The 24503-nt window shown below is 38.6% G+C and overlaps 1 protein-coding gene across 7 annotated transcripts in view; it reads right to left on the reverse strand.

The window, feature by feature from the left end:
- The window catches only part of PCDH9 (protocadherin 9), an 827735-nt gene extending 813111 nt beyond the window's left edge, over window positions 1-14624 (reverse strand). For 4 of the 7 annotated variants that reach the window (XM_082701258.1, XM_082701260.1, XM_082701257.1 and 1 more), the window contains exons 1-2: window positions 14004-14624; window positions 9618-12788 (exon numbers count right to left, since the gene is read on the reverse strand). In XM_082701258.1, coding sequence (XP_082557384.1) covers window positions 9618-12653 — 3036 coding nt within the window. In that variant the 5' untranslated portion in view covers window positions 12654-12788; window positions 14004-14624. The remainder of the gene's footprint in view (window positions 1-9617; window positions 12789-14003) is intronic. The other 3 variants (XM_082701261.1, XM_082701259.1, XM_082701263.1) reach the window with 1 other exon arrangement.
- Window positions 14625-24503: the final 9879 nt, after the last annotated feature.

A 24503-nucleotide genomic window follows, 5' to 3' on the forward strand; every position in this document is an offset into this window, starting at 1 on the left:
GTAGGTCATAGACTGGAAATAAAAGCCACTGGCTTTAGCCATGTGACTTGAAAAAAAAAACAGAACAAAACATATTTTCTGAATCTCAGTTTCTACATTAGCTGACTAAGAATGGAATATCTTCTTTATATCGTTATGGGGACTCAATCAATGGAACTATTATACATATATAAAGTATGATTCCAATATCAACTTATCTCTCCAGTTCGGTCAACATTTACTGAATGCCTACTAAGTTCATTCCTAGGAATTGTTGTAGATTTGATCTTGGAAATACACAATCTCTTACTTTAGGGAACTTTCTTACAGTCACCTTAATTCTTAGCCTTAAATTACAATATACCAGTATTTGACTTAACTGAGTTACCACTTGGGACTGAAGGACTGTGAGGAACCAGGGCCGTGTTTTGAACAATCCTGAATCTGTGCCTGGGGTTGATACTGCATTGGCTGGAGAGGATGCAGAGCCTTGCCAATAACAGATGGTCCTACAGGAATAGTTTAAACCCCAAGGAGTGTTGCTTCCAGTATCATCCAGAAGTCAATAACCTTAGCGAAAGCAGAATTTAATTGTCTAAAACAGAGACTTGAGGTGTCAAAATGATTTTGCTTAATTATTACCATGTTTAAAAATCAATCAATGAATTCAACATATTTTGCCATCAGTGCTTGGCAGAAGATTTTGCTGTCAAGACCAAGAATGAGCTCATGTCAAACTAAAATATCCTAAAGACTGTGTCTGTTTTTACTACAACTTAATGTAATTTTGATACTCATTTCAATTCTGCAGCAAAAAGAGGATTTATTTTTATAAAAATTCTAACATCTTTTTTGTGTTGGAAATTTGAAGATTGGGGATACATGGAAACATTAATCCATACAGTAAACTTAACATCATTTCTTCACCTTGAAAACAGTTATCAGTAAGAAAAGCTCGATTTACAAAATTGCAAAGGAAAACTATAGAGATTTTCTATTTCGAGGAAGAAAAGACACATGGTGGGTGTGTTGATATTTTATGGATGTTCTTGAGCAAAATATACAGACATGCAGAATAGATAGGCAGAAAAAGTTTTGCGTCATTTTAAAATCTATCTAGAAACTTAAGAAAACAGATGTATATCAAGTAACGTAAGTGAATATAATCCACCTAGTGAATGACAAGAAACGGAGCAAAGGAAAGTCGCCAGTGCAGGTGTGTTCACAGCTGACAAACAGAAGGAAGGCTATTGTGATTCTAGGCTCTCAATGTGAAAATTGGTTCAATGACATGAATATATGACACAGGAGGGCATCAACTCACAACTCAGAACTCACTCCATTTTGTCTCCGTTTGTCACTTGCACCTTCTACACAAAGTTTCCTGCAGAATCCTATGTAGCTGGGTATTTGAAAGCCCTCAGCATGCAGCTGCTATCACACAGAGGCACAGATTGGTTGCATCTTACGAATCCAAAAAAGCACCAGTACTTTTTTTTTCCCCCCAAAGAAAAGATCTACTATGGAACTACTGTCAGCAGAAGACATTTTCTTCCTATAAAAGATATGGTTTCATTTTATACATCCTTCTGTGTTTCCATTCTTCTCCATATTGAGGTTTGTTTAATGAGGAAAGAAAACCTCATTTGCTGAATTGCGGTTGCTATTGTCTTGCACCAAAACTGTTTTGTTTTAAAAATCAATCATCTATGATGATTCTCAGCAAGTCCACTGTACCTAGTGGACTGTGCATGGATTATGTGCTCTTTCTAGTAGGCAAAAATATAGGATTTGTAAAGTCTTTGAAAAATATGCATGGCTATTTCCACTGATTTATATCTAACAGGGCCGAAGACATTAAGTATTAAAGAACTGCAAGGCATTTTACTGAACACTGTCATGAAGGTAAAGACATTGAAATGCACATATGTCTGGAATGAGAGGCTGTGCTACAACTACACACTATTTACAAATGGAACAAAGTCTAATTCTAAAAATACAGCTTGAGAAATGTTTCAATATCAATTCCTATGAGGATCAAAGCACTCACTTAGTAGCCAGCCCTCTTCATTATGGTAATGCTACAGTTGCATAGATACCTAGGGCTTTAATCTGATTTGCGTTTAGAGGAGAATCTACACACAGGATTGAGAGTTTCTTCTCAGGCAGAGTTGCAAGCCAGATCACGGTCACTGGAGGTCCCACAGGTAAGCGTGAGCAGGCCTGCACTGTCCACTTGGAATCACTTAGATTCATCAGAAAGCAAATCTGTCTATTCTAAAGCATACATTTGGGATTTTAATTCTTTCAGACACTTCCAATGTTTCTGCATTTGGGGAGAAAAATAGGCAAGACTAATTCTCTGGGCAATAAATCACTCTCATGTGGAGGGAAATGTGTTAGCTAGTTGTATTACAAAGTCTTTACTTCATATTTAATAGGCACCTGCAATACCAGCATTATACAAAGCTCTCTACTCTGCAAATCTTTAAAACCCCACTTAATTTTCAGCACTGATTTCCTGCAATCTAAGAGCTTATGAAGGGTTCACTGTGTTCATACAGATCTATGCAAAATGTGCCAGAACTTCCCTGTCTGTGATGGCATTCATTTGGAGGTGAATCCCAAATTTCTATCACTGGCATGCTTATTTCCGACCAAAATAAATATTCTTAGAATGAAAGCTGAAGATTAGGAGGACAAAAAGGAGGCAAAGTAACTAGCACTGGGAGAGATATATGCAAATATCAGCTCAATGACAATTCTTCATACCATTTACAATTGAAGCTTAAAGATCCAAATACTCTGCAATCCATTAGTTTCTCAATATCCTGGAAGGGATTAGAGTATTTCTTAATCAACTGCTAACAGACTGAAAAAGGCCAGAGACTGGATATTCGCAAGCAGTGTAATACTAAGAGGCAGAGATGGTCAGATAGAAAGACACGCAATGGAAGAATGTTAAAATATAAGATATAATACAAGCATGGTAAAATTGACCAAATTTCCATCTCCCTGCAGCGCATACAGTTTAAGAATCTATATAAAGTAATGAGTGGTGAGGCTGTAGGGGGCTCCTTCTAAGAAAAGTTGTTAATTTCACTTGTTTTCTCAAGGAATTCCAGAATAATGAGCATGAAGTGACCAGGAAGAATTAATCAAGTGCTTTTAACTCCACTACCCACAGCTGTCCAGGTGGTCCCAAGTCCCTCATTTTAAATGTGATAAGGGCTGATGGCGCTATAATCAATCAGACTCTTAAAGATCAGGGGAAATATTTTCACATGCCATTTAAATAATGGATAACTATGTAAAAACACATCCCTAATGAACGACTTCAAGTTCTGAATGCCTTAAAGTCATATTATGGCTCGGAACGTTCTACTGATTCTGTCACCGCTCTTGACTATAGAATACAAACTGTGTAGAGGACAAACATGTGAGTGAGAGATTAAATATGGGTTGTTTTCCCAGCCTGTTCCTGCCATCACTCTTTACCGTTAAGAAAGGGTAGTTGTTTTACTTAGGAATTTCCATTTTAATCAATCTTGTCTTCGGGAAAAAAGAATATAAATCAAAACCAAAATGTCAATCATAGTAATATGCCTTTCTTGTTCTATGTTTCCGATGACTGACAGCCCAATAGGTTTGTATCAAACAAAGGTAAAAAGCATGTGTTCCTTTCCAAATGAAATGTTTGACAGATTGAACAGCTATCTGAAATAACCGATGAAATCTCAAACAGCAGAGTCTTTACATGAGAGACCTTCTTTCTAGATTTGGATTTTCCTCTTTGATCCAATGCAGATTTGGGAGGTCCTAACTTTTACAAAAGATGTATCACCTTAGCAACATTGGCTATTGAACTCCTATGCCTCGAGATACTGAAAACTTCAGAGTAATCTCATTGACTTGCAGTCCTAAATTCTCACTAACATCTGACCTGTGACTACAAAACAATACAAAACTAAAATGGCAAATTTAGGGCCCTGGTATGTGAAATTCTGGAAAATATATTAACCATAAAGTCAACCATCAAGAAAGCCAAAATTTTAAAATCTATGTTAAATAATTCTTAGTTCCCAGTTATGTTGACCATGTAAGATAGTAATTGATTTGTTGATATTAGCGACAGACTAGTTTGAATAAAGGATCTCCATCAAGAAAAACCACCCTAAATTCATAGAATATTTACTGCAGGGATTTTTAAATGAAAGTGGTAAATAATCCACAAAACTCAGTTTTGTTTTGGTCTGTAACAATGCATAAGCTAAGAGTTCAACTCTGATAGAGTCAAACTGAGGAAGTACTAAACAAGGGCAGTACAGTTGACATGGCCCTGGATCCTATAGACGCTCAATCTGGGACAGCTAGCCCAACACAAACACTGCAGTTTTTAGCATCTGGGGGACTTCTGCATTCCTACCCAAGCAATAAACAATTGGAAATCAAAAAACCTAAATAACAAAGTAAAACTGGGGAAATAGAGCTTCTGAAAAAATAATTTACAGGTCTCACTTTCATACCTCAGTACTGTCAGATAAGATAATGTAATATGAAAAATAATTCAATAAGAGGCCATTTCTAATATTTGGGGCACAGTTTACACACATCTCGTGTGTGTTAACATGAAAAATGAAAGTTCAAGAATGAAACTAATTCACAATTATTTATGAGAAGATGTGATTTTAGGTTTGAGGTTTTTTGTTAAATCTAAATTCTCTCTTATTATTTCACATATATTTTAATTTGTGCTATTATGAGAAGATGCATTATAGCTTGAAATATTTAATAAGACTATACATATATCATAAAAACATAACACATTATCACAAGTACAATACTCGCAAGGTAATTTTAATGATGTTCCGTGACACTATAAGGATGACTCATCTGAAACTAAGGGAACATCAGTTTAGAGTGTTTCTATATATAGAAATAATTGCAATATTTAGGAGATAGTATTTTAACTACAGAAATTATATTCTCTGTGTTAACACATATTCAGTAATCAGAGGACACATCTATGCTTAATATAGTGGCAACTTTTATTTTTATTCTCCTTAAGGTTATTAGCAATGAATACTAAAATGCACCTTGAAATTCATAGTTTGGCTGTGTCAAGTTGGAAAAAAAAAAAAAAATCAAGTATTTGTCTCACAAAGCCAAGAGGAAAGATAACTAGTTTGAATAGATGGCCCATCCTCACTTCAAATTCCTAAGTCAATCCAAGGGCTCTGGGTATCCTTTGCCTCATACTGATTTCATGGTCATAGGGCACTTAGTTAGCCAAAGGGAAGGAGTAGAAATAAAAATCACAACTGACAATGCTTTAAAAAAAACCTTGCACTTGGGAGAGCAATTTTTCTCCATGTGCCTCTCAGGTTCAACGGACAATAATATTCTGCAAAACTTAGTAAAGTATCTTAAAGTTTTTCCTAACTTTACATTAGTTAAGATTTGCTCCCTTCACTCTCAATTGCATTTTTTTCAGGCTCCTCAAGAGCAATTCTATGACTGCCTCACGCATTTTACAGGACATAGCATTTTAGTGGCTGCCGGGGGATTCCTCAAAAATGAAAAGTAATCCTAAATGTAGTATAGCATCTCTAAATGATTGGGAAGAGCAACAACTCCCTTTACACAGTCCAAGTACATGTATACACTAGAGTATAGCATGCATACACATTCCCGATGTGTAATTTCTTCAATATATACCCAGATGTATATACGAGCCAGTACTCCCAATTATGCACAGTTGAAGTCAGGATGTTTAAACTCTAAAATAAGCATTTCATTTAGAAAATTAAACATGACTGCTTACCCAGAACCAAACTCTACTACAACTCTCACAGATTGTTTTATTGCTGGAAGAAGTTGTCAAATGTAAATAGGTCACTTAAAAAAAAATACTAAAAACATTTTCATTTCCCCCCACAAAAAGCACACTGGGGCCAAGAAAATTAATTCCCCGAATGCTGTCAACCGGGTTGGGAAATAGCAATAAACAGCTTACTGTAAAGCCCCTCCAGCTACAATAAACCGGCTGTCAATAAGCGGACTGAGAGCGAGGCTGTGTACAAGCAGGTACTCTGGAAATGATCATCTGAAAGGGAAAGGAGCTGACGTGTCTGATTCCAAAATGCTGAGGCAGTGGTTCTCAAAGTATGGTCCCTGGACTAGCAGCACCAACATGGCTGGATATCTCGTCAGCAATGTAAATTTTCAGTGCCACTGGGGCCAACCCAATGGCACTGACACAGAACCTCTGGGAGAGGGCTCCGATAACCCACGTTTTAAGAAACGCTCCAGGAGATTCTGAGACACCCTAAAATTTGAAAACTTAACATCACACATTATAAAAATAATAATCCCACGAAGAATATATTTTCCTTTTAGAAAAATACACCAATGAGCTTTATCCCTTAAAGTGCTACTGGAATTGATTATGTTGTCATCCTCTTAACCCTGTAACAGTGAACTCTGCCTCTTTGTGAATAAATATCAAGACATGACCTTGCTTTTTTTTTTCTTTTTAAAGGGACATTGCACTCAATTTGTGAGTGCTAAGGATACTTCCAAAGATTCATGTGAACTATTTCATGGAAAATCCAGTGGCCGATTTGGTATATTTGAAGAAAATGAAAGCTCAGTGAAAGAGAGGGGATGAGGAATCTGGTTTCCAAGGTTTGCTGCAGGGTCACACAAGGCAAAACAGCAGGGGAACAGGAGACAAAGTACGAACCAATGCACTCTAAGCAAACTCATGGTACAAGAGTCAGACATTATATTTTCATTGTATAGATGATACAAATTAGTAATATTAAATTCGGTAACCCTTTACTCAAGAGTCTTGGATTTTACTCACACATCACCTAGCACCATTAAGTGAAAAGATATTCCTGTTAACAGCAATCTGTGCCCACTCAACTGTTTATAAATTCCTTTGAAGGCTTTTGTTGTCATAAACCCTACTTTTTCAAAATCGTGTAGCTTCAGGAGCACATTTTATATAAAAGCCACCAGTTGAAGTGAGGAGCTAAAAAAAGAATTTTTATTTTAGCTTAACTAGAACATCTTCAGATAACACTCATGTGGTTCAGTTAAAAAAGGAAAACTAAAGGATAGTGTATAATTTGTGTTTTTCATTCATAGAAAATATGCCTCTTTTATACTAAAATTATGCATCGTGTTATCACCATCACTTCTCCCTACTTCCAATATTCCTTTTGTCCAACACTGCAATTTTTCCTTCTCAGCATGAAAACTTCTAAAAGGTAAAAAGCAAAGCCATTTCAATAGCTCTTTATCATAATCGTGAATTATAGCTATGTCTGAACATCAAAATGCCTACAGAGACACATGGTCTCAAGGAATGTCTAAAATGCACTTTAGTTCCAGTTAGAGAATTAGTCAGCATCCTATTTTAAAGATTACGTCATACAAATATTCTTATGACTAAGCCTCAACAAAGTATCTTTTCCATAATTCACTGAAATGCACTTAACATTTATGTCTCTGTACTACATATAGTTTCAACTCTTGCAGAAAAGTCAGAAAAAGTGGGCCTGTACGTCAATGCTAATACACAACACGTTTGCATCAAAAGAAAGATGATGTTGGAAGAATGTCAGTCTCTTCCTTTGGAAAACAAATTTCAGAATTTATGTGAAAAGTTTCCATCATGTTAGCTTTTTTCAAGATATTATGGAAATCATAAAATCTCAGTATATTGTGAGTGACCTTCACATTAAAAAGTAAATTTTAGAAGAGCCATTTTCTTTTAATAGAAACTTGATATTTAGCTTCATAAATTACACGATTAACTATTTACCAACTTCTATAAGTTTACTTTACTAAGCTCTGAAATTTTCTAAATTTTACAACACCAACTTCTCTTAAAAAGCTGAGGGAGTTAACATAAAAATACGTCCTTCCAACTTGAACTTCTTTCGAAAAACTTCATATTCTCCTCTAAAATTTCTATATGGACTTATTTTAATTCCTTTCTTTCCGTGCATGTAAGCTCCAAGTATGTGGACTTTTAAAATGCTCTAGGTATCTAATCTTCCATTTTAAAAAGTGGAGATTATAGTTGAATAATAATCCATAGGCATTATGCTTACTGTTCTGGAAATATCTATGTGATTCATTGACAAAACTGTTTTCGTAAGTATCTTATTACTACCAAGCCTTAAAGTCATTCCAGAACAATAAACACTAGAGTGTAAGAGGAAACTAGAGTTTCACTAAAACATTCTCTCTCACCCCAGCCCCACATACATAACAAAGGAAAAACTCTTGAGTTTTCAAACACTAGGCAACAACTGTCAATACTATCCTGCAAATTTATTTTGTTTTCCTGAATTTTCTGAAATCTGTATGTCCCTTATTTTCAACAAACTCAGATGGACCATCGCCATGGGTGGACTCCATACCAACAAGGATAGCACTTGGATTACGAAATCCTAGAAAGTTGGTGTGGTGAGAGCTGATCGCAAAAGAGCAAGCAAATGAATTTAAATGCTAGCTGCTCCAGAGCAACTATCATTAAATAAAAGGTATCTTTGGCTGTAGCACCAGCTTGATCCTTCCCTCCCCCCGTTCTTGCTACTGCGGGATTGGCACCTGGCCAGCACAAGCGACATGATACCCTAGTGCCATCTACAGGCTATTACTGACACTCAACTTTCATGGCAACAGACAAGCACCAGTGAAATAAATTAGACAGTGCTGCATTTAAATCTTTATTAACAAGGAATTATTAGACCTAAGAAAAACTAATTCTGGATTTGGTTGAAATATGAGTTTCTCAGCCTCTTAATCCCTCTTCATATGGCATATTTCACAGTTTAAAATGAGTTATGACAGATCACTTATGCATTACTAAGATGGGAGACTATTTACAATGGATTCATTCTTTTCTGTATAAATTGGTTATATCAGGGAGAAAGCATTCCTTTTATTTTTTTTTTTCCTTGAAAGAGTACTTTGGCCATTATGGACAAATTGCCAACCTTTCTATTCAATACCCAATTTACTATATTACAATGAAATCATCTGAAATCAAAGAGAAGGCTTCCTATATGGCTTCGTTGCAATCTATCGACAATCATGTGCTTCACAGCTGATGTACGTTTAATAATCTACTATCTTGTTTAGAGACTAAAAAAAAATTAACCCCTTTAGCAACCACAGCTCCAAAATCATTACGGTCAGACCTTCAAACGTCATTTAAAACTTGGGATTTGAAGGTGACTTTTTAGATCAAAAGGTAATATGAAAAATCTCGAAGCAGTCAATTTGGAAACCCTAGGAGCAGAATTTGGCATATCAGGACAGGTTTTCTTCTTCAGCAAACATTATCTTGGGACATTTTTGGAATCATTCCCTCTTTTCATCTTTTGCCATTTGAAGGAAACTGGGAGGTTAAGTAATTCTCAGAACTCAGAAATTTCAAAGCTGTTCTAAAAATTCTTGACTGAGCCCCAGAGGAACAGAAAAGGGGTCAAGTTTTTTTTTCCCTCTTTCAAACTAAGCTAAAGTTAGACCAAAACAATAGACACACTGGCACGTTAATACTGGTTGACTGGGCACTTGTATGCAGTACTTATAGACCAGTAAAAGTGCTCGTTTACCTGTCTGGTGTGTAAGGGGCCCTTTGTCTTGAAGCCTCCTTGGGAACTGCACTCTGAGGCACTGAAGTGATCTGAACTAGTGGAAGAGCGTTTGGAAAGGGTGTCACAACCCCCGACAAAGGTGTTGTCCAAAGGGAGTTCCTGAATCACATGATGCTTTTTCACGGAGACTGGAGTGTCTGGTTTAAGATGGAAAGCAGGCTGTGGAGAAGCAGATTTGTAGTGCTTTGCCAGGTCAGGGCTGTTAGGCTTGAAGGTGGTGGGAGGGGCCGGGCCCCAGTCAAACCTTCCTATGCTTTGCTCCTCCAGCTCAGCCGGCAGACTTATGGTCCCGTTGATAGGTTCGTGCACTGCATCATCGGGTTTGGACTCTTCGATTGTAACAAAGTTCAAAAGAGAGCTCTTGGGAGACTTTCTTTTCTTCCTTTTCTTTTTCTTGTTTTGTTTGTTCTCCTGGTTCGGGGACATCCACTCAGCACCCTGCTTGCTCCTCTGGGCTGCTTTAAACCTGGATGCGTGGCGACAGCGCACCAGGACAGTGACAAAGATCACGACTATGACCACCATGGCACCTGCAACAATGGCGATCATGATGGTGAGATAGTCCTCATTTTGATAGGGCTGGCTACTGTCCCCTATGTTCCTGTCCAGTGGGGTCTCCATAGTCCTGCGAATCAAGTCATAGATATAGGACGCATTCCCAGCAGTGTCGTTAACGTAGAGAAAAACAAGCACGAGTGTGTGCAAAGACTTTGGGTATCCCAGGTCACTTATGTTGACGACCAAACGGTGCAAGCCCACGTCAGTAGGCGCCGGTTTCTCTTCCAGAGTAATGTTACCTGTTACTGGATCAATCCGAAACAAGCCTTTGTTGTTCCCACTCACAATTGTATACTTGAGTTCGGCGTTCATCCCGGTGTCAATATCCACGGCGAAAACTTCTGCTACCACAGAGCCAGGAATGGCCGAGAGGGGCACCAACTTAAAAGAAGTGTTGGAAGGTGGAGAAATGACAACTGGGCTATTGTCATTGACATCCATGACATTGATAGTGACTTTTGCAGTAGAGGAGCGGGGTGGTTGTCCTCCGTCAGTGGCTTTGACATCGAAAGTGTAGGAACTCTGCTGCTCTCTATCAAAGGAGACATTTGACTTTATGACTCCAGAATAGGGATCCAACACAAAATTATCATTGTCATTTAGAATGGAAAGAGTCACAGCTTTATTCTCCCCAGCATCTGCATCTGTCACTGTGATTACCCCCACAGTACTATACTTTGGCAGATTCTCAGACACAAAAAATTGAAAATGATTATGAGTAAACTTGGGGCTATTGTCATTCTCGTCCAGAACAGTAACTATCACAGCCGCTTGGCTTTGGAGGGGAGGGGTCCCATTGTCCCTGGCAGTTACTGTAAAAATGAAACGTTCTTGTTCTTCTCTGTCAAAGACTCTGGAGGCTGTCAAAACTCCTGTCTTTCGGTCCAGATCAAAGAAGGAGGCATTCGGCCCAAGCTGATAAACAATGTCCGCATTTTTCCCACTGTCTTCATCTGTGGCACTAATAGTTGTTAAGTATAACCCACGTCGGTTGTTTTCAGAAACTGACAGCTCAATTACAGGCTGGTTGAAAATTGGTGGGTTGTCATTTTCGTCCTCAAGCTTAACCCTTACCAGGGCAGTCTGATTTAAACTGGGCTTCCCGGAATCAGAGGCAACAATTTTAAAGCTGAATTCTTTGGTGCCCTCATAGTCCAACAAAGAGGAGGTCTCTAACAAATATTGGTTGTCGTACACCGCCTTCAAATGAAATGGGACCTCTCTCTCAATAAAACAGATCACTTTGCCATTCACATCTGTGTCCTTATCTGAAACTGTAATTAGGGCAATCTTTGTATTGACAGGATCTTTCTCAGATAAGTACACTGTGCCATTGATGGGACTTATAATGTACCTGAGGTCTATGTTAGGAGGGTTATCATTTACATCAGTGACATTGATGGTAACCGTTGCTCGAGCGGGTGTGGAGCTGCCATCGCTAGCCAGCACTGTCACTTTGTGAATGGCCGTCTCCTCTCGATCTAAGGACCTCTGAACTGTTATCAGCCCAGTAGTATTATTTAAAGCAAAGAGTCTTTTGGTTGCAGGGGCGACCTGGGCACCAAAAATGTACCGTATTTCAGCATTACTGCCTATATCTGCATCAGTGGCATGGAGCTGAATTACAGAGGTGCCTACCGGAGCGTTCTCTGGAATGTGCACCTCCACTTGACCCTCTTTAAACACTGGCCTGTTGTCATTTACATCACTTACTGTGACCTGCAGTATGGCTGTGCTGGATTTCTGTGGAGTGCCTCCATCCTCTACTTTGATTTTCATCACATAGGTATCTTTCTGTTCTCTGTCCAAGTTTTGCTGAACAATCAATTGTGGCCACTTCTCTCCCTCCGGAGTTTCCACGATATCCAGTCCAAAAACACTCTGCCCATTTAACAATTCATAATGCTGAACACCATTGAAGCCTGTGTCAGGATCTGTTGCTGATGGAATTGGAAAGCGGCTGTTGATCAAAGTGTTTTCTGGAATGGAAATATTGATGACAGGAGATGGAAACATGGGGGCATTATCATTGGTATCCTTGACAATTATTTTTATTTTGATCAGCCTGAAAAAATCATTGGGGAGGATCACTACCTCAAGTTCAAAGAAACACTCATTCTCCTCAGCATAAGAGGCTCCAGCACAGAGTTTTTCTCTGTCTATTCTATTGGAGGTTGTGAAAATCTCCCCAGTGCTACTGGATACTTTCACCAAAGGGGCATCCCCAGCTTTAGAAACCAGTCTGTAGACAAGGCTGGCACTGGTCCCTGTGGCAGCATTGATGTGAGAAATGTTCAGATCCTTTGGTATGTTTCCTATGGGCACATTTTCAGGCAATTCCTCTCTAATAGTGTAAATAAGTTCTTGAGCTATTGCGGAATCCAGCCTTAAACAGGCAATCAGAGCAGCCAACAGGTAAAAATCCCTCAGGTCCATGATAATGTATTTATTTTCTTTTCCCGGATTTTAGGGTTTAAGGGTTTCCACTGAGGAATGATGCACGAATTGCAAGAGGAAGCGTGCATGGACTGGAGGAGGCATTACATCTCATCGCTTATTTGGAGACAGCCACTGTCAACACAATCGTATAGACAATATTATTCTTCAGTAAACAAAAACACACGGTCATGAAATATCACAACACATTTCCCACTGCATATTAGTAAACATGGCAGTTTGCTCTGCCACTGTTTGCAAGTTAACTCTGTGGATGAAAACACTAAATAGCCACTGCTTGTTGCGTTTGCCCAGAGAAAATGAAATACATCTACTTTTGAATTAAGGACAGCTGCTATTTTTACCTGTACTCACCCAGACTGTTTTCCAGGACACTGTTTAATTCAAAACATGCATTCTTATGTTCTCTTCTTCCCCTCCCCCTGTCTTACCCGCCTCTTGGCTTCTAACCCAGCTCCCTTAGTTTTTTTAGGTGCAAGTGAAAAACACTAAGTATTTAGCTATGGTTCCTGCTAATTGCTTTGTCACATGTCGAATGTGATGTTTTTCTTCTCTGCTACACTGAGTCATCTCTTTCGTCTAAAATGACTATCTTTTTCTTTCCTCCCAGTTCTTCAGCTGCCTTCTAATCCAGTCTTACTGGGAAACAAGCATCCGGACATGCTGCTGCAGCATCAGAAGCAATAGTCACCGGCCACTACATAATCCTCATTGCCTAAAAGCACAATACCAAGACTTCAAATTTCCTGCCCAGACCTTGCTCTCATTTCTCCATATTGCCAAATTCTCCCCATTTGGACTAAGAAGCACACTAAAACTTTTAAAAATGTATAAAACAGGATTCCTTATCCTAGATGTGGAAGAGAGTGTTGAGATGTAAGTGAAACGCAGCTAACATTTCCATGTAACAGCACAATATTTTCTACTGAGCATAGAGGGGAAAAAAAAATGCAGTTTCTTAACCCTGATCCCTGGTTATAATATTAGTAACATCTGTCACACATAAATACTGCAACCCAATAACGCAGGTAAAAAGGCTTCTGCTTAGATGCTCCCCTAACTGCAATTTAAATGGGTGCAAGCCTCCAGGCAGCTACCTACTTGAGTAGAACTGGTCAGTTCCCAGGCTCTAATCTTATCTGCATTAGGCTGCACGGTAGCTGATGCCCGCGATTAGTTCCAGCAGAGTGATGCAGGTAGGGATGCAGATACAGCTTAGTAGGTGAGCTCTGCCCCAGCCGTCTACCCAATTACAAACATCCCTCGTCCACACTGAGGACATATCTAAACACAAAATTTACAATTGTGCATGCGAAACTTTACACTTACGTTAGTTGCCTCAACCTTTCCCCTTTCCCGGTATGCTGCAGTTAGGAATGATTGGTTCCAACACATAGAAAGCCATGCATCTGGTAGCACCAGTTTGGGGAGAAAATCAGAAGCAGCAAAACGTTTCCTCCTTGTAAAATGTGTTGCTTCGGGCTGGCAAATTAGCAACTCCAGAGAACAAATTCACAGATTTGTCGTTAGTCATTCTCTCCACATTTCGTCTCTATTACCCACGGGGTCTGGGCTCTTCTGGTATTTCACACACACACAACATCCCGTTGCACTTCTTCAGCTCTGGGGTATTTTCCACAGCATCAAGCATACCATTTCTCTCCGATGGATGTCAATACCGCTTAAGTCTCTAACTTCTTGTAGGAGACGTCAGAGTTGGGGTGATGGTTGGTCTCCGGCTGCTCTCCGGGATGACAGTTGCCTGAAAAATTCCTGATCGGTTATCTCTTTCGTGCTTCGGAGACTCTGAGGCGCTCCTTCCTGTCTTGCATGCTCTCGCTCTCTCCCTTCTCCTCTGCCCCTCTCTCCTTCTCCCTCTCCTCTCTCCTCTCTGAACTGAATTTCTTGATATAACTCTCAATAAGCCCAGAGGGAGGGCGTGACTGGCCGAGCCCCGCCCCCCGCCCCTGATTGGCCCGCATCTTGCGGTGCGGGCGGCCGCAGCCCCGCGCGAGGGAGGGGGCGAGGAACAAGGCACTGACTGTCTCCCAGCCTCCCCTCCTCAGCGCCCCCTCGGCAGCCGCGAAAACCCGGAGAACTGATCCCGGCCCCGGGAGAGCCGGGTTCCAGGAGGCGCACTGAGCATGCCCAGCAGGGGCCGGCCCGGGAGGGAAACGCTGATGCTCCCCAGGCCCGCGCGGCTGCCGCTCTCACGGCGCGCGAACCGGGCTGAGGGCTTGCTCTGTGCGGCGCGGGGCGGGCAACGGCGGAGCACCGGTGGTGGGACGGCCCGGGGCGGCGCGGGAGGGTGGGGGGCGCAGGCAAGGATCCGGGGAGCCTCCCGCACCGCGGCGGGCGGACGGAGGACGCCGAGAAGGCTCATCTCCGGGCGCACATTTCGCACTTGTCTTTACTAAATGGAGGGGCCACAATGCCAAGAAGGGAAAGAGTCCAGCCGGGGTCCGGGGCACGATGCGCACGGTCACCCCCTCGGGAGGGAGCACCGGCCAGCAGCTCTCCGGAGAGCGTGCAGCAGACAACGTGCCCGGTCCTGCAACTAGAGGCTCTTGCTGGCAGGAACACTGGCGAGAAGGGCAGAGAGGGCAGACAGCGAAAGGTCGGGACAGGATATTTGAATCTCAATCAAGACCGGAAAGAAAATTAATTGGAGCACTTCCTAGAAGCAGGGTGACGGAAGCTGCCGGGGGAGGGGCGGGGGGGGGGCGGGAGAGAAAGTGGCCGCGTCTCGGAGCGCCCTCGATCAGCCCTAGGCCAGTCTGGCGTTCGGGGTGAAGTGGCGGCTCGCACAGCACGGGCCACGGCGGCCGATCCTAGGTGTCCTTGCGCTGCGGCTCCCGCGGTGGCCGGAAACCTGGGAGCCCGAGCTCGCCCGGTCGCGCGGCGGCGGCAGCGAAACCCGCTTCCAGCTCACCCAACTGCAAACTTTGCCAGCGAAAGGCTGGTGGAAGGAGTTCGTCCAGCTGCTCCCTCAACTGTAGAACATCTCCTTTCCCTTTGCACTTCTGGTTCCAACTTTAATTGGAATACTTGCCTTTCCCTGTGCCTTTCTGACCTGCTCTGTGGCAAATCCTCACACGCTTCTCATTTTCATACAAGAGCTAAATGGAATGACTCCCGAAAGGATTAGCTTTGTTCCGTAAATATTAGACCCCGAAGCACTGTTTTTTATTGATATTTTAAAATTACTAAACCACGAAAATTTGCGCAAGGGCCTATACCCATAATGGCACATACCTAAGTTTGAGGCATGAATAACAGTTCGCTTGGAACACACCAAAAAGTATTTTTGAATGACCTATAAAGGTTGTCTGAGAAGATCTTAATGCATGATGGAGTAACTTGTTCTAACTCTAACTCTATCCTCTAACCGAGGATAAAGAGCATTTATTTTAAACCTCCGTGTTCCATATTCTGTACTGGGCTGTAGATGCATTAAAGGCTCTTCACATAGTTAGGTACTATGATGGCAAATTTAGGGGATATCTTTTGTTTTTTAGTACAATTTATTTTTCAATAGGAACAACTTATTTTTAAATATTAAAAGGAAAACAAAAACAAAACAGTCACTATGCCTACAAAACTTAGATATTGTATATAATTCCTTTTTTTTTCACCAACTCGTGTGGCATTACAATTTTCCCTCATCTATGAAAATGTGAGCTCTTCTTTATTCACACTTCTCCAGTGAATATTCACAGTAAAAGTGCAGTGCCTAAAACCTCACTGTAGAATACAGATCCCTTACATGTAAAATATAAAACTGGTTTCTTGCAAATAGGTTGATATTGTTTTTAAATAGCCTATATAACAGTATTTTATAGGATTAGAATACATAAATTTAATAAAAAGGGCTGCTTACGTATCTAAAAATAAAAATATCTGATACAATGTGAATTAAAGGAATTCTTTTATCTTTCCGGTGATGATGATTTTGCCATTCACAAAATCTAAAGTTAAAGCTAGTACGTTGTTCCAACCGTCACCTATTTTATGCTTTGGACTAGTTTAAAATAAATGAACCATCATCCTGATACATTTATAATAAACACAGCAGCACAGCCACTTTCCAGTTCAATTCATAAGTATCATGCTATCTCACATTCCTATTCTAATCATACTGTAGTCATTTCAAAGTTCTGTTGTAATCGCAACACATAGCTTAGCAATAATTATTTAACCTTATTACCAAGTGTAATTGTTTCTGTTTGCTAAAGGATAGCTTGACTTGTAGTCAGAACCCATTATTATCCTAGGCTCATAGATGAAATCTTAGAACACAGATGAAGGTTAGGGAAGAGAAAAAATCATCTCATGATTAAATTTATGACCATGAGACTCCAATTAATGGAACCTACAGGTCAAAGCCCCCAAAAGTAAGTACCTCTAGATTCTCTGCGAAGAAAATTGGATACAGAAATAGAGCTGACTTCAGTGCATCCTATTTTGTGTTTATTTAGCATTTCTAAATTATCGAGCTTCTTTAACCGTACCAGCTCTTAAAGCCAGAACGACTGAAGCTCATTGTTTGCCCTATTATATTCCAACTTATAAATTACAGAATGAGAACTACAATTAGAGATCTCATTAATATTCCAGGAAAAAAATAACTTGAGGCTTCTGCCCAAACCCGACGAGATCGGGCGCGTTCAGGGTGGTATGGGTTTCTGCCCAAAACAGTATGTAGAACATGTTCATAATGAGAGCTGCTCACAATCCCCCTCTATTTCAAAAGTTAGGTCTGTGGATTTATGATTTGGGAAACAGTAATTTTAGTTTTTCTAGGGAAATATGTTGTTTTTCTGCATTTTAGACATTTTTCCTTAGTGAACTTAAAAAAGTATTAGATTTCCAATTACGACTTCTAATTCAGAGCTTTCAATATGTATTCTAGATTTCTAATTAGATCTCTTTAACCCTTATTCATCTTTGTCAATGCATATGGGGTTCTATAGCCAGGAATTAAGATGTTCTCACCTATGTTGTACCTGATTAGGACTTTAGGAATTACATCATCTGGGCTGTAGTCAAATTGCCTTTGGTGTTTTCTGTGTGTTATGTAAGTCATGGGACACTTGTGAAGCTAAGTCACCTTCAGCCAGCTGACTGAAAACTAAAATGCTATTAGAGATTTCTATAGAAACAAATGTCAAGTTAAAATTTTTAAATTTCAAAAAATTAATGCTGCTCTGCTTATACGTATTAAACAATAGTGTCCATGTAATAACATTTAATAACTTAAATTATGACCTGTTTAATTGGATTTTCACTTGAGTTTTCTAGTTATCGTCCAACATTTTAAAATTACTTTTCACACGGGTGGCAAAGGCTTTTTAAGAAACATTGTATATAAGAGACAGACTGTGGTATTTGGAATGAGCAAATGACCTCAAGGATTTCAAGACTAAAATTTTCATCTCTTATATACTGGTTCTATATTGTAATCAAAGTTGAAAATTAAATTAAAAATATGCTTCCCATAACCTATACTTCTGAAGTTCCTTTAATCCATATAGCTTATTGTGTCTAACAGACGTTAATCAATCACCGGGGCTCTAATGTCCCAGGAGGTAGTATTGTCCCCATTTCACAAAAGAGGCTACACTACTGTAGCGTACTTCTAGGGGGGAAACTGGGTGAAGAATACTAAAGGTTATTTGTATTATCACTGTTTAGAAAATGACAATGCAGAATGTTAACACCACAGAAAGAAAATTAACAGCTTTTAAGGCTGTGCAAACTGGGAAGGTGGTAAGTTTCTTGAATAATTCCTTTGCTTCACTATTAGCTCTTTCCTTTGAATACATTTCTTTTTTTCTTTAAGGAAAACCTAGTCCAAGGTAATCAAATCACAAAGGAAAGCAGGTGACAAGAAGCTTCAGTCTGTTTGAATGACTGAACTAAATTTATCCAAATTTGCTATATTTTTATGACTGACAACGATTACAGATGTCAGGTTTGTAGCTCTAACGTTATTACAATATTAACTGACATTTTCCAGTGCAACTATTTTATCATGATTACTATATAAAGGAAATATTGAATTTTCAAACTCGTTATTGGTTATGTAAGACCTAAGGTAATATACAGACATAGCAAAGCTGTCATCGGTGGTGTACAGGTAATCACTCAGGAAAACATGAAAAAGGGGCTTTAAGACTGTAAAGAGAACATATATGTTTAACTCTAATTTGATCACTTTAAAGTCATGTTATTCCAAGTGAAATAAAACATATGAAACTTCTTTCCCATGTATGACATTTTTGTGGGTAAAAACTGTTAGAATATCAAGTATGATCTATTCAATTCATATTTATATAAATGTCCAAAGATGAAAAAATAACATGCACATTTGGAAGCACCTCTATTTACACTTAAAAATAGAGATAGAAAAATGTTCAAGACAAAAACATGTTTCAAGCACAATAGCATCTGCCCAAGGATAAATGCAGAAATGATTTTCTTAAATATTCGGACTTTGTCAAGTTAAAATATAGTGCAAGTTTTTTATTCTTTCAGTACTTCCTCAATAAGAGTTTGTTGTTGAAAACAGAACTTTGTATTACTTGAAAAATCATTCTAGTAACTCATTCTGTACCCTCCCCCAAACTTATTCATGTCTATAATTTTTTCCTGTCTTTTTCAGTACAAATTCATATGATATTCTTCTAAGAGCCCAATTTGTTACATAATGTGCACATAAATAGACATAATATAGGGCAGGATGGATAAGCCTCATTTTTCTCTTATAATCTTCTCTCAGGAACCGAATTCAACCCACAGTTCCCTCTAATTGAATTAGGATGAGTCAGGGAGACTCTGCATATCCCATGGACTCCGGCAGCCCTGGCTTAACTCGGTATCACTGATAAGACCCAAGTAATGGATATAAGGATTGCTCAGCCCTTGAAAGATACTGGTATGCTTTGACTGGGACTTAAGTCAATACCATTCTGCCTACAAAAATTGTGTGTATACACATAATTCTTTATTTTTTTTCTTAAGTGAAAATGGATTATGTAGGGTATACTAATACACTCCTTTAAAAGTTTCTAAAATGCGCATCATCTTTTCAATCTTACGCCTATGAATTTACTGTGCTCCAGCCATAAAAGATTGAGGCTCTTTTAATCCTTGCTGAAAATTCACCAAAGAAACTTCTTGACTGTATAGAATGGAGTTGATCTGCTTTAAAGTAATCCAGGACACATCATAAGTGATTTATTTTTTAAAAATAAAATGTTACAAGGTGCATTATGTGGAATTTATAAGAAAACCTAATTAGGAAAATTTTCTTTGGAAAAATATCACTTGTAAATTTTAACAAAAAGCAATAAATCCCTCTTATAATAATTTCAAAAAGATTATAAACATTTAATAAGTCACAAAAATATTCAAGCAATGTATTGAGACTTTGGAGAGTAAAGAGCACCATGTTTGAGAGCAACGTTAGTGTATCTCTGACCCAATTGCAAATTTATTTATTAATTTCTTGGAATAGCAACTATACCAATAGAGGTGTCTTTAACAGCTATGGTGAAGAGGTGTAACGGGACTATTTTTCAGTGATGTTTGTTTCTCACCATGGAACTGGACAGAATTTTTTTGGTATATTACAACAGATGAGAAGATCCTAATGACCAAATGACACTTCATGTAAATAGCCCAATTAAGAAAATTTAAATGAGAATCACATGCAATTATTAAACTCATATGGGACAAACTTAGTACCATTAATCTTTACTAGCTCACTCAAAAATCTATTTAAGAACCACACTATATAAAAAGAATATCTACTCTACTTTTCAAAACCTCCTATATGCTCAGCACAGAAATATGCAAATGTCTATCTCAAGTGTAATTTAGCTGAGGCATACTGGCCTGTGAGTCTTTTCTACTTTGCTAACTCTTCACAGTATCTCTGCTTTATATTTTAGATTTAAAAAAATTTTGCTTGTGATATTAATCTTAACCGTTCAAATGCTTGGCAGCAAGTTCTTGGTAATATTCATAAATAAATATGCCAGCAATTGAATTGTTTTTGACCTTCATATTAGTCCAGAAGGTCTACTGAGTTTATTACTTTAAGCCTAACAATAGGCTTAATTATAACTAACATAAATATTAGGCTTAACTATAGAATGAGTTACTAGAATGATGTTTCAAGTGATACAAAGTTCTGTTTTCTGTTCAAACTCTGTATTTCTCAAACTTTAATATGGATATGAGTTACCCATATATCTTATTAAATTAAAATGCAGGTTTTGATACATTAGTTTTGGGGTGATCCAAATTTCCAAATGATCCTGATATTGGTGTGTGGACCACACCTTAAGTAGCAAGGCCCTAAGAGGAATCTTAAGAAGTGTCATGACCCACAGGAAAAAAAAAAAAAAGACAAAAACATTGGAGAAAAGATTACACCTACCATTTTACCACACAGAGATTACTTCTGTTACCAAGCATTCTTTTAATGGAAATAATGCTCAGAGACTTGAAGAACTTACACATTACGTATATTTAGTTTTTTCCCCCCTCAGAGATTCTGTATCTTGAGCTAAGTTTTAGTTTTACTTTGGACTGGTAGGAGAAAGAGGCTCATTTGGAGAGTCTGGCATTCTTTCAGGGCAGAACGGGAAGGCTCAGACACTTTCTGAGCAATATGAGGGCCCCAAGACGCTCATCTAGAAGCTATCAGCAAGGAGGTGATAAAATACACGTGTGCACACCTATGGGTCATCTTCAAAGCTTACCAGACTTCCTTTTTTGGAAATGTTTTTCCCCATGTTCCATCCATATGGTCAGTAAAATAGCCGTCTTCACCTGGTGTGGACTTCCCCCGCCCTGGCAGAAGTATATGGATCCAACCCATCTGCCAACTCTTGATTTATGAAGATATTAAATTCAAGACTGACCCACAATCCCTTTCACTAAAGAACGTGAGTCTATAACGGTGATATTCTGATAGGTAATCACTCTGAACTATATACTCAGGAGGAATTAGAAACAGTTTTTCATTACCTTGCCAGAAAACCAAAGGGAGTTTTGAGGGAGAGAAGAAAAGAGACGGTGCTCTGAAAGAATCAAGAGATGAGGATCCCCCATGGTAGAGAATTCCCTGGTACCACTTTATTGCTGGTCTCCAGTCATATCCCTTCCACGGTGTAAGAGCGACACTGTATAGTAGCCTTTATGGTAGCTATTACTTGCAAACAAGAGTCCTAATGTTAGAATTCACCATAGCAACTTGGTAATGTCCCTCCACCCCATTCCTAACTTGCCCACTGAAGGACTAATGAACTGTACTAACGTGATTGGCATTTTGTAATTGTAAGAGAATATACATGAAGAGAAAAGAAAAATCAAACCTTTGTACCCATGGTTTTCAACTCAGACTGTGTCTGGAGACATTTAGATGATCACAACTGGAGCATGGGAAGAAGCGTTTGTGGGAGAAGAAAGAGTTCATGGGAAGGGTTGTTACTGTTTGTACTGCTTTCTAGTAGGCCAGGGTGATGTTGAATCTTCTCTAGTGTACCGACCAGGTTCCCCCCAACTTCCCTAACCCACTGTCCCCTCCCCACACCCACCACACCACCCCCCAAAAATTACCTGGCCCAGTCTGGCAGTGGTGCCAAAGTTGAGGAAGGCTGCTTCTAGGTGAAGAGCATTTGTATTTTTCATGTGTTGTGATCTAATCTATATTTAAATTTTCTAAATCACCAGAGCAAAAGTTCAAACAGTTAAAATTAAAAAGTTAAAACAGCACTGGGGTTCATTTGATAACCAACAGGACAAAATAGTTTACAAATTATAGCTCTGAAATACTCATTGAAATCTGAAGAAATCTCTTCCAACTCCAATGACCTGAACTTGGCCATTTCTTGTCCATTCTTGTTTTCAGAAAATTTAAGATTCATGTATATGTGAGGCATTTTTACTAACTTTATACTAGTGCATAATATATCTAGTATAAGTTAATTTTATATGCCATTATCGTTTCTATTATTTCATAGTTCTAAAAAACCTTTCCACCCACAAGTTCTCTGATGAAACATTATTGCCCTAGATTTTGTTATATATCTGACTGATTTGGGTTTTCATCAGGGCAAAAAATTAAAGTATGATTATTTTAAATAGAAGATGAAAACCTCTTTTAAGTATAAGATTATAATTCCCAGTAAAGCATCTATAACTCTATTCAAATCTATGAGTATATACAAGCCTGGAGGAAAAAAAAAAAGTTAGTTGCTAAAATTTCTTTCATTCTGGTTATCATAGTCTCAAGAACTCATTTTAATTCCTTTAAAGGATACAGTTCACATATATGTTTATTCTTAAGTTTTTGAGTCAATTTAACAGTTCCTGGAAATTTGCAAATTAAATTGCAATAATAACTTAATAAATGAGCAAACTCTTGTTGAATTAGGTTAAATATTCACTCAGAGCAAAATAAAAATTCTGGAGAAATCCTGAGTACTAGCAGACTGAAGTTTTCACTATGCACAATTTGACTCATTTGAGAAGAATTTTAAAAGTTAAAGTAGTGCTAAAATATTTTCTAACTGCGGTAAACACTGCCATCTAGAGGACTTCTTTGGTAATGCACATCAAAACTAAAATGCCCAAATGTATTAAACATATGTATTTATTCTATAATTTTTTATAAATTTCATTAATCTAACAAAATTTTTATCTTATGAAATTAAGAGCAACATTAAACAACTAGATAACTTTTCTGTCATTTCAAGTATCAATACTGTCAAAGAAATTCTTTTGAAATTTTTATTAATCATGTTTTTTTTTTTTTAAAGATTTTATTTATTTATTTGACAGAGAGAAATCACAAGTAGATGGAGAGGCAGGCAGAGAGAGAGAGAGGGAAGCAGGCTCTCCGCCGCCGAGCAGAGAGCCCGATGCGGGACTCGATCCCAGGACTCTGAGATCATGACCTGAGCCGAAGGCAGCGGCTTAACCCACTGAGCCACCCAGGCGCCCCTATTAATCATGTTTTTAAGTTGTTTATTCACATAGTAATTTAATTCTGATATTTAATAAAATATAATAAAATTATAGTCAGATTCTTATAAAAGATACATTAGAATCAAGAGCTAGAAAAGCCAGCAATACATTGATGTCAACTATGAATGTATGTACTTTAAAAAATGTTTCAGGAAAAGCAAAATTTCTTTGAGAAAAAATAAAATTGCCTATACTAGTCTTGTTAGTTCTTTTTTTTTCCTCTTTTGTGTTTTAATGAACATTTTTCGTTTCTGTTTCACTAATTTACAATGTGCTGATTTTTAGTCTGCTATTTGAAGACTTACTCATCAATCAACAGTGGCTGAGACTGAAGGGTACTCAGGACCTAAAAAGGTGTAGAGAGAGGTAACTTGCTGTGTTCCCTATTTAAACAGAAATACTAACACCTTAACACTTGGGAAGTTTCCATCATCAAAAATCAGTGAATAGTAAAAACAAAAAACAAAAAACATGTATTTTTTTATGACAAGTTTTCCAAATTACCAACAGCATCCATTTTAAAGTTAAATGGCTATCAAATAAATGCATTTAATTAGAAATTATACAAAAGTTACTGAAACATTTTGTATGCTTCTTGAATTTAAGATTTTTTTTTAAAGATTTTATTAATTTATTTGACACAGAGAGCGAGATCACAAGTAGGCAGAGAGGCAGGCAGAGAGAGAGGAGGAAGCAGGCTCCCCACTGAGCAGAGACCCCGATGCGGGGCTCAATCCCAGGACCCTGAGATCATGACCTGAGCTGAAGGCAGAGGCTTTAACCCACTGA

This window comes from Mustela nivalis (assembly GCF_964662115.1).
Source record: "Mustela nivalis genome assembly, chromosome: 15".
In the NCBI taxonomy this organism is placed as follows: domain Eukaryota; kingdom Metazoa; phylum Chordata; class Mammalia; order Carnivora; family Mustelidae; genus Mustela; species Mustela nivalis.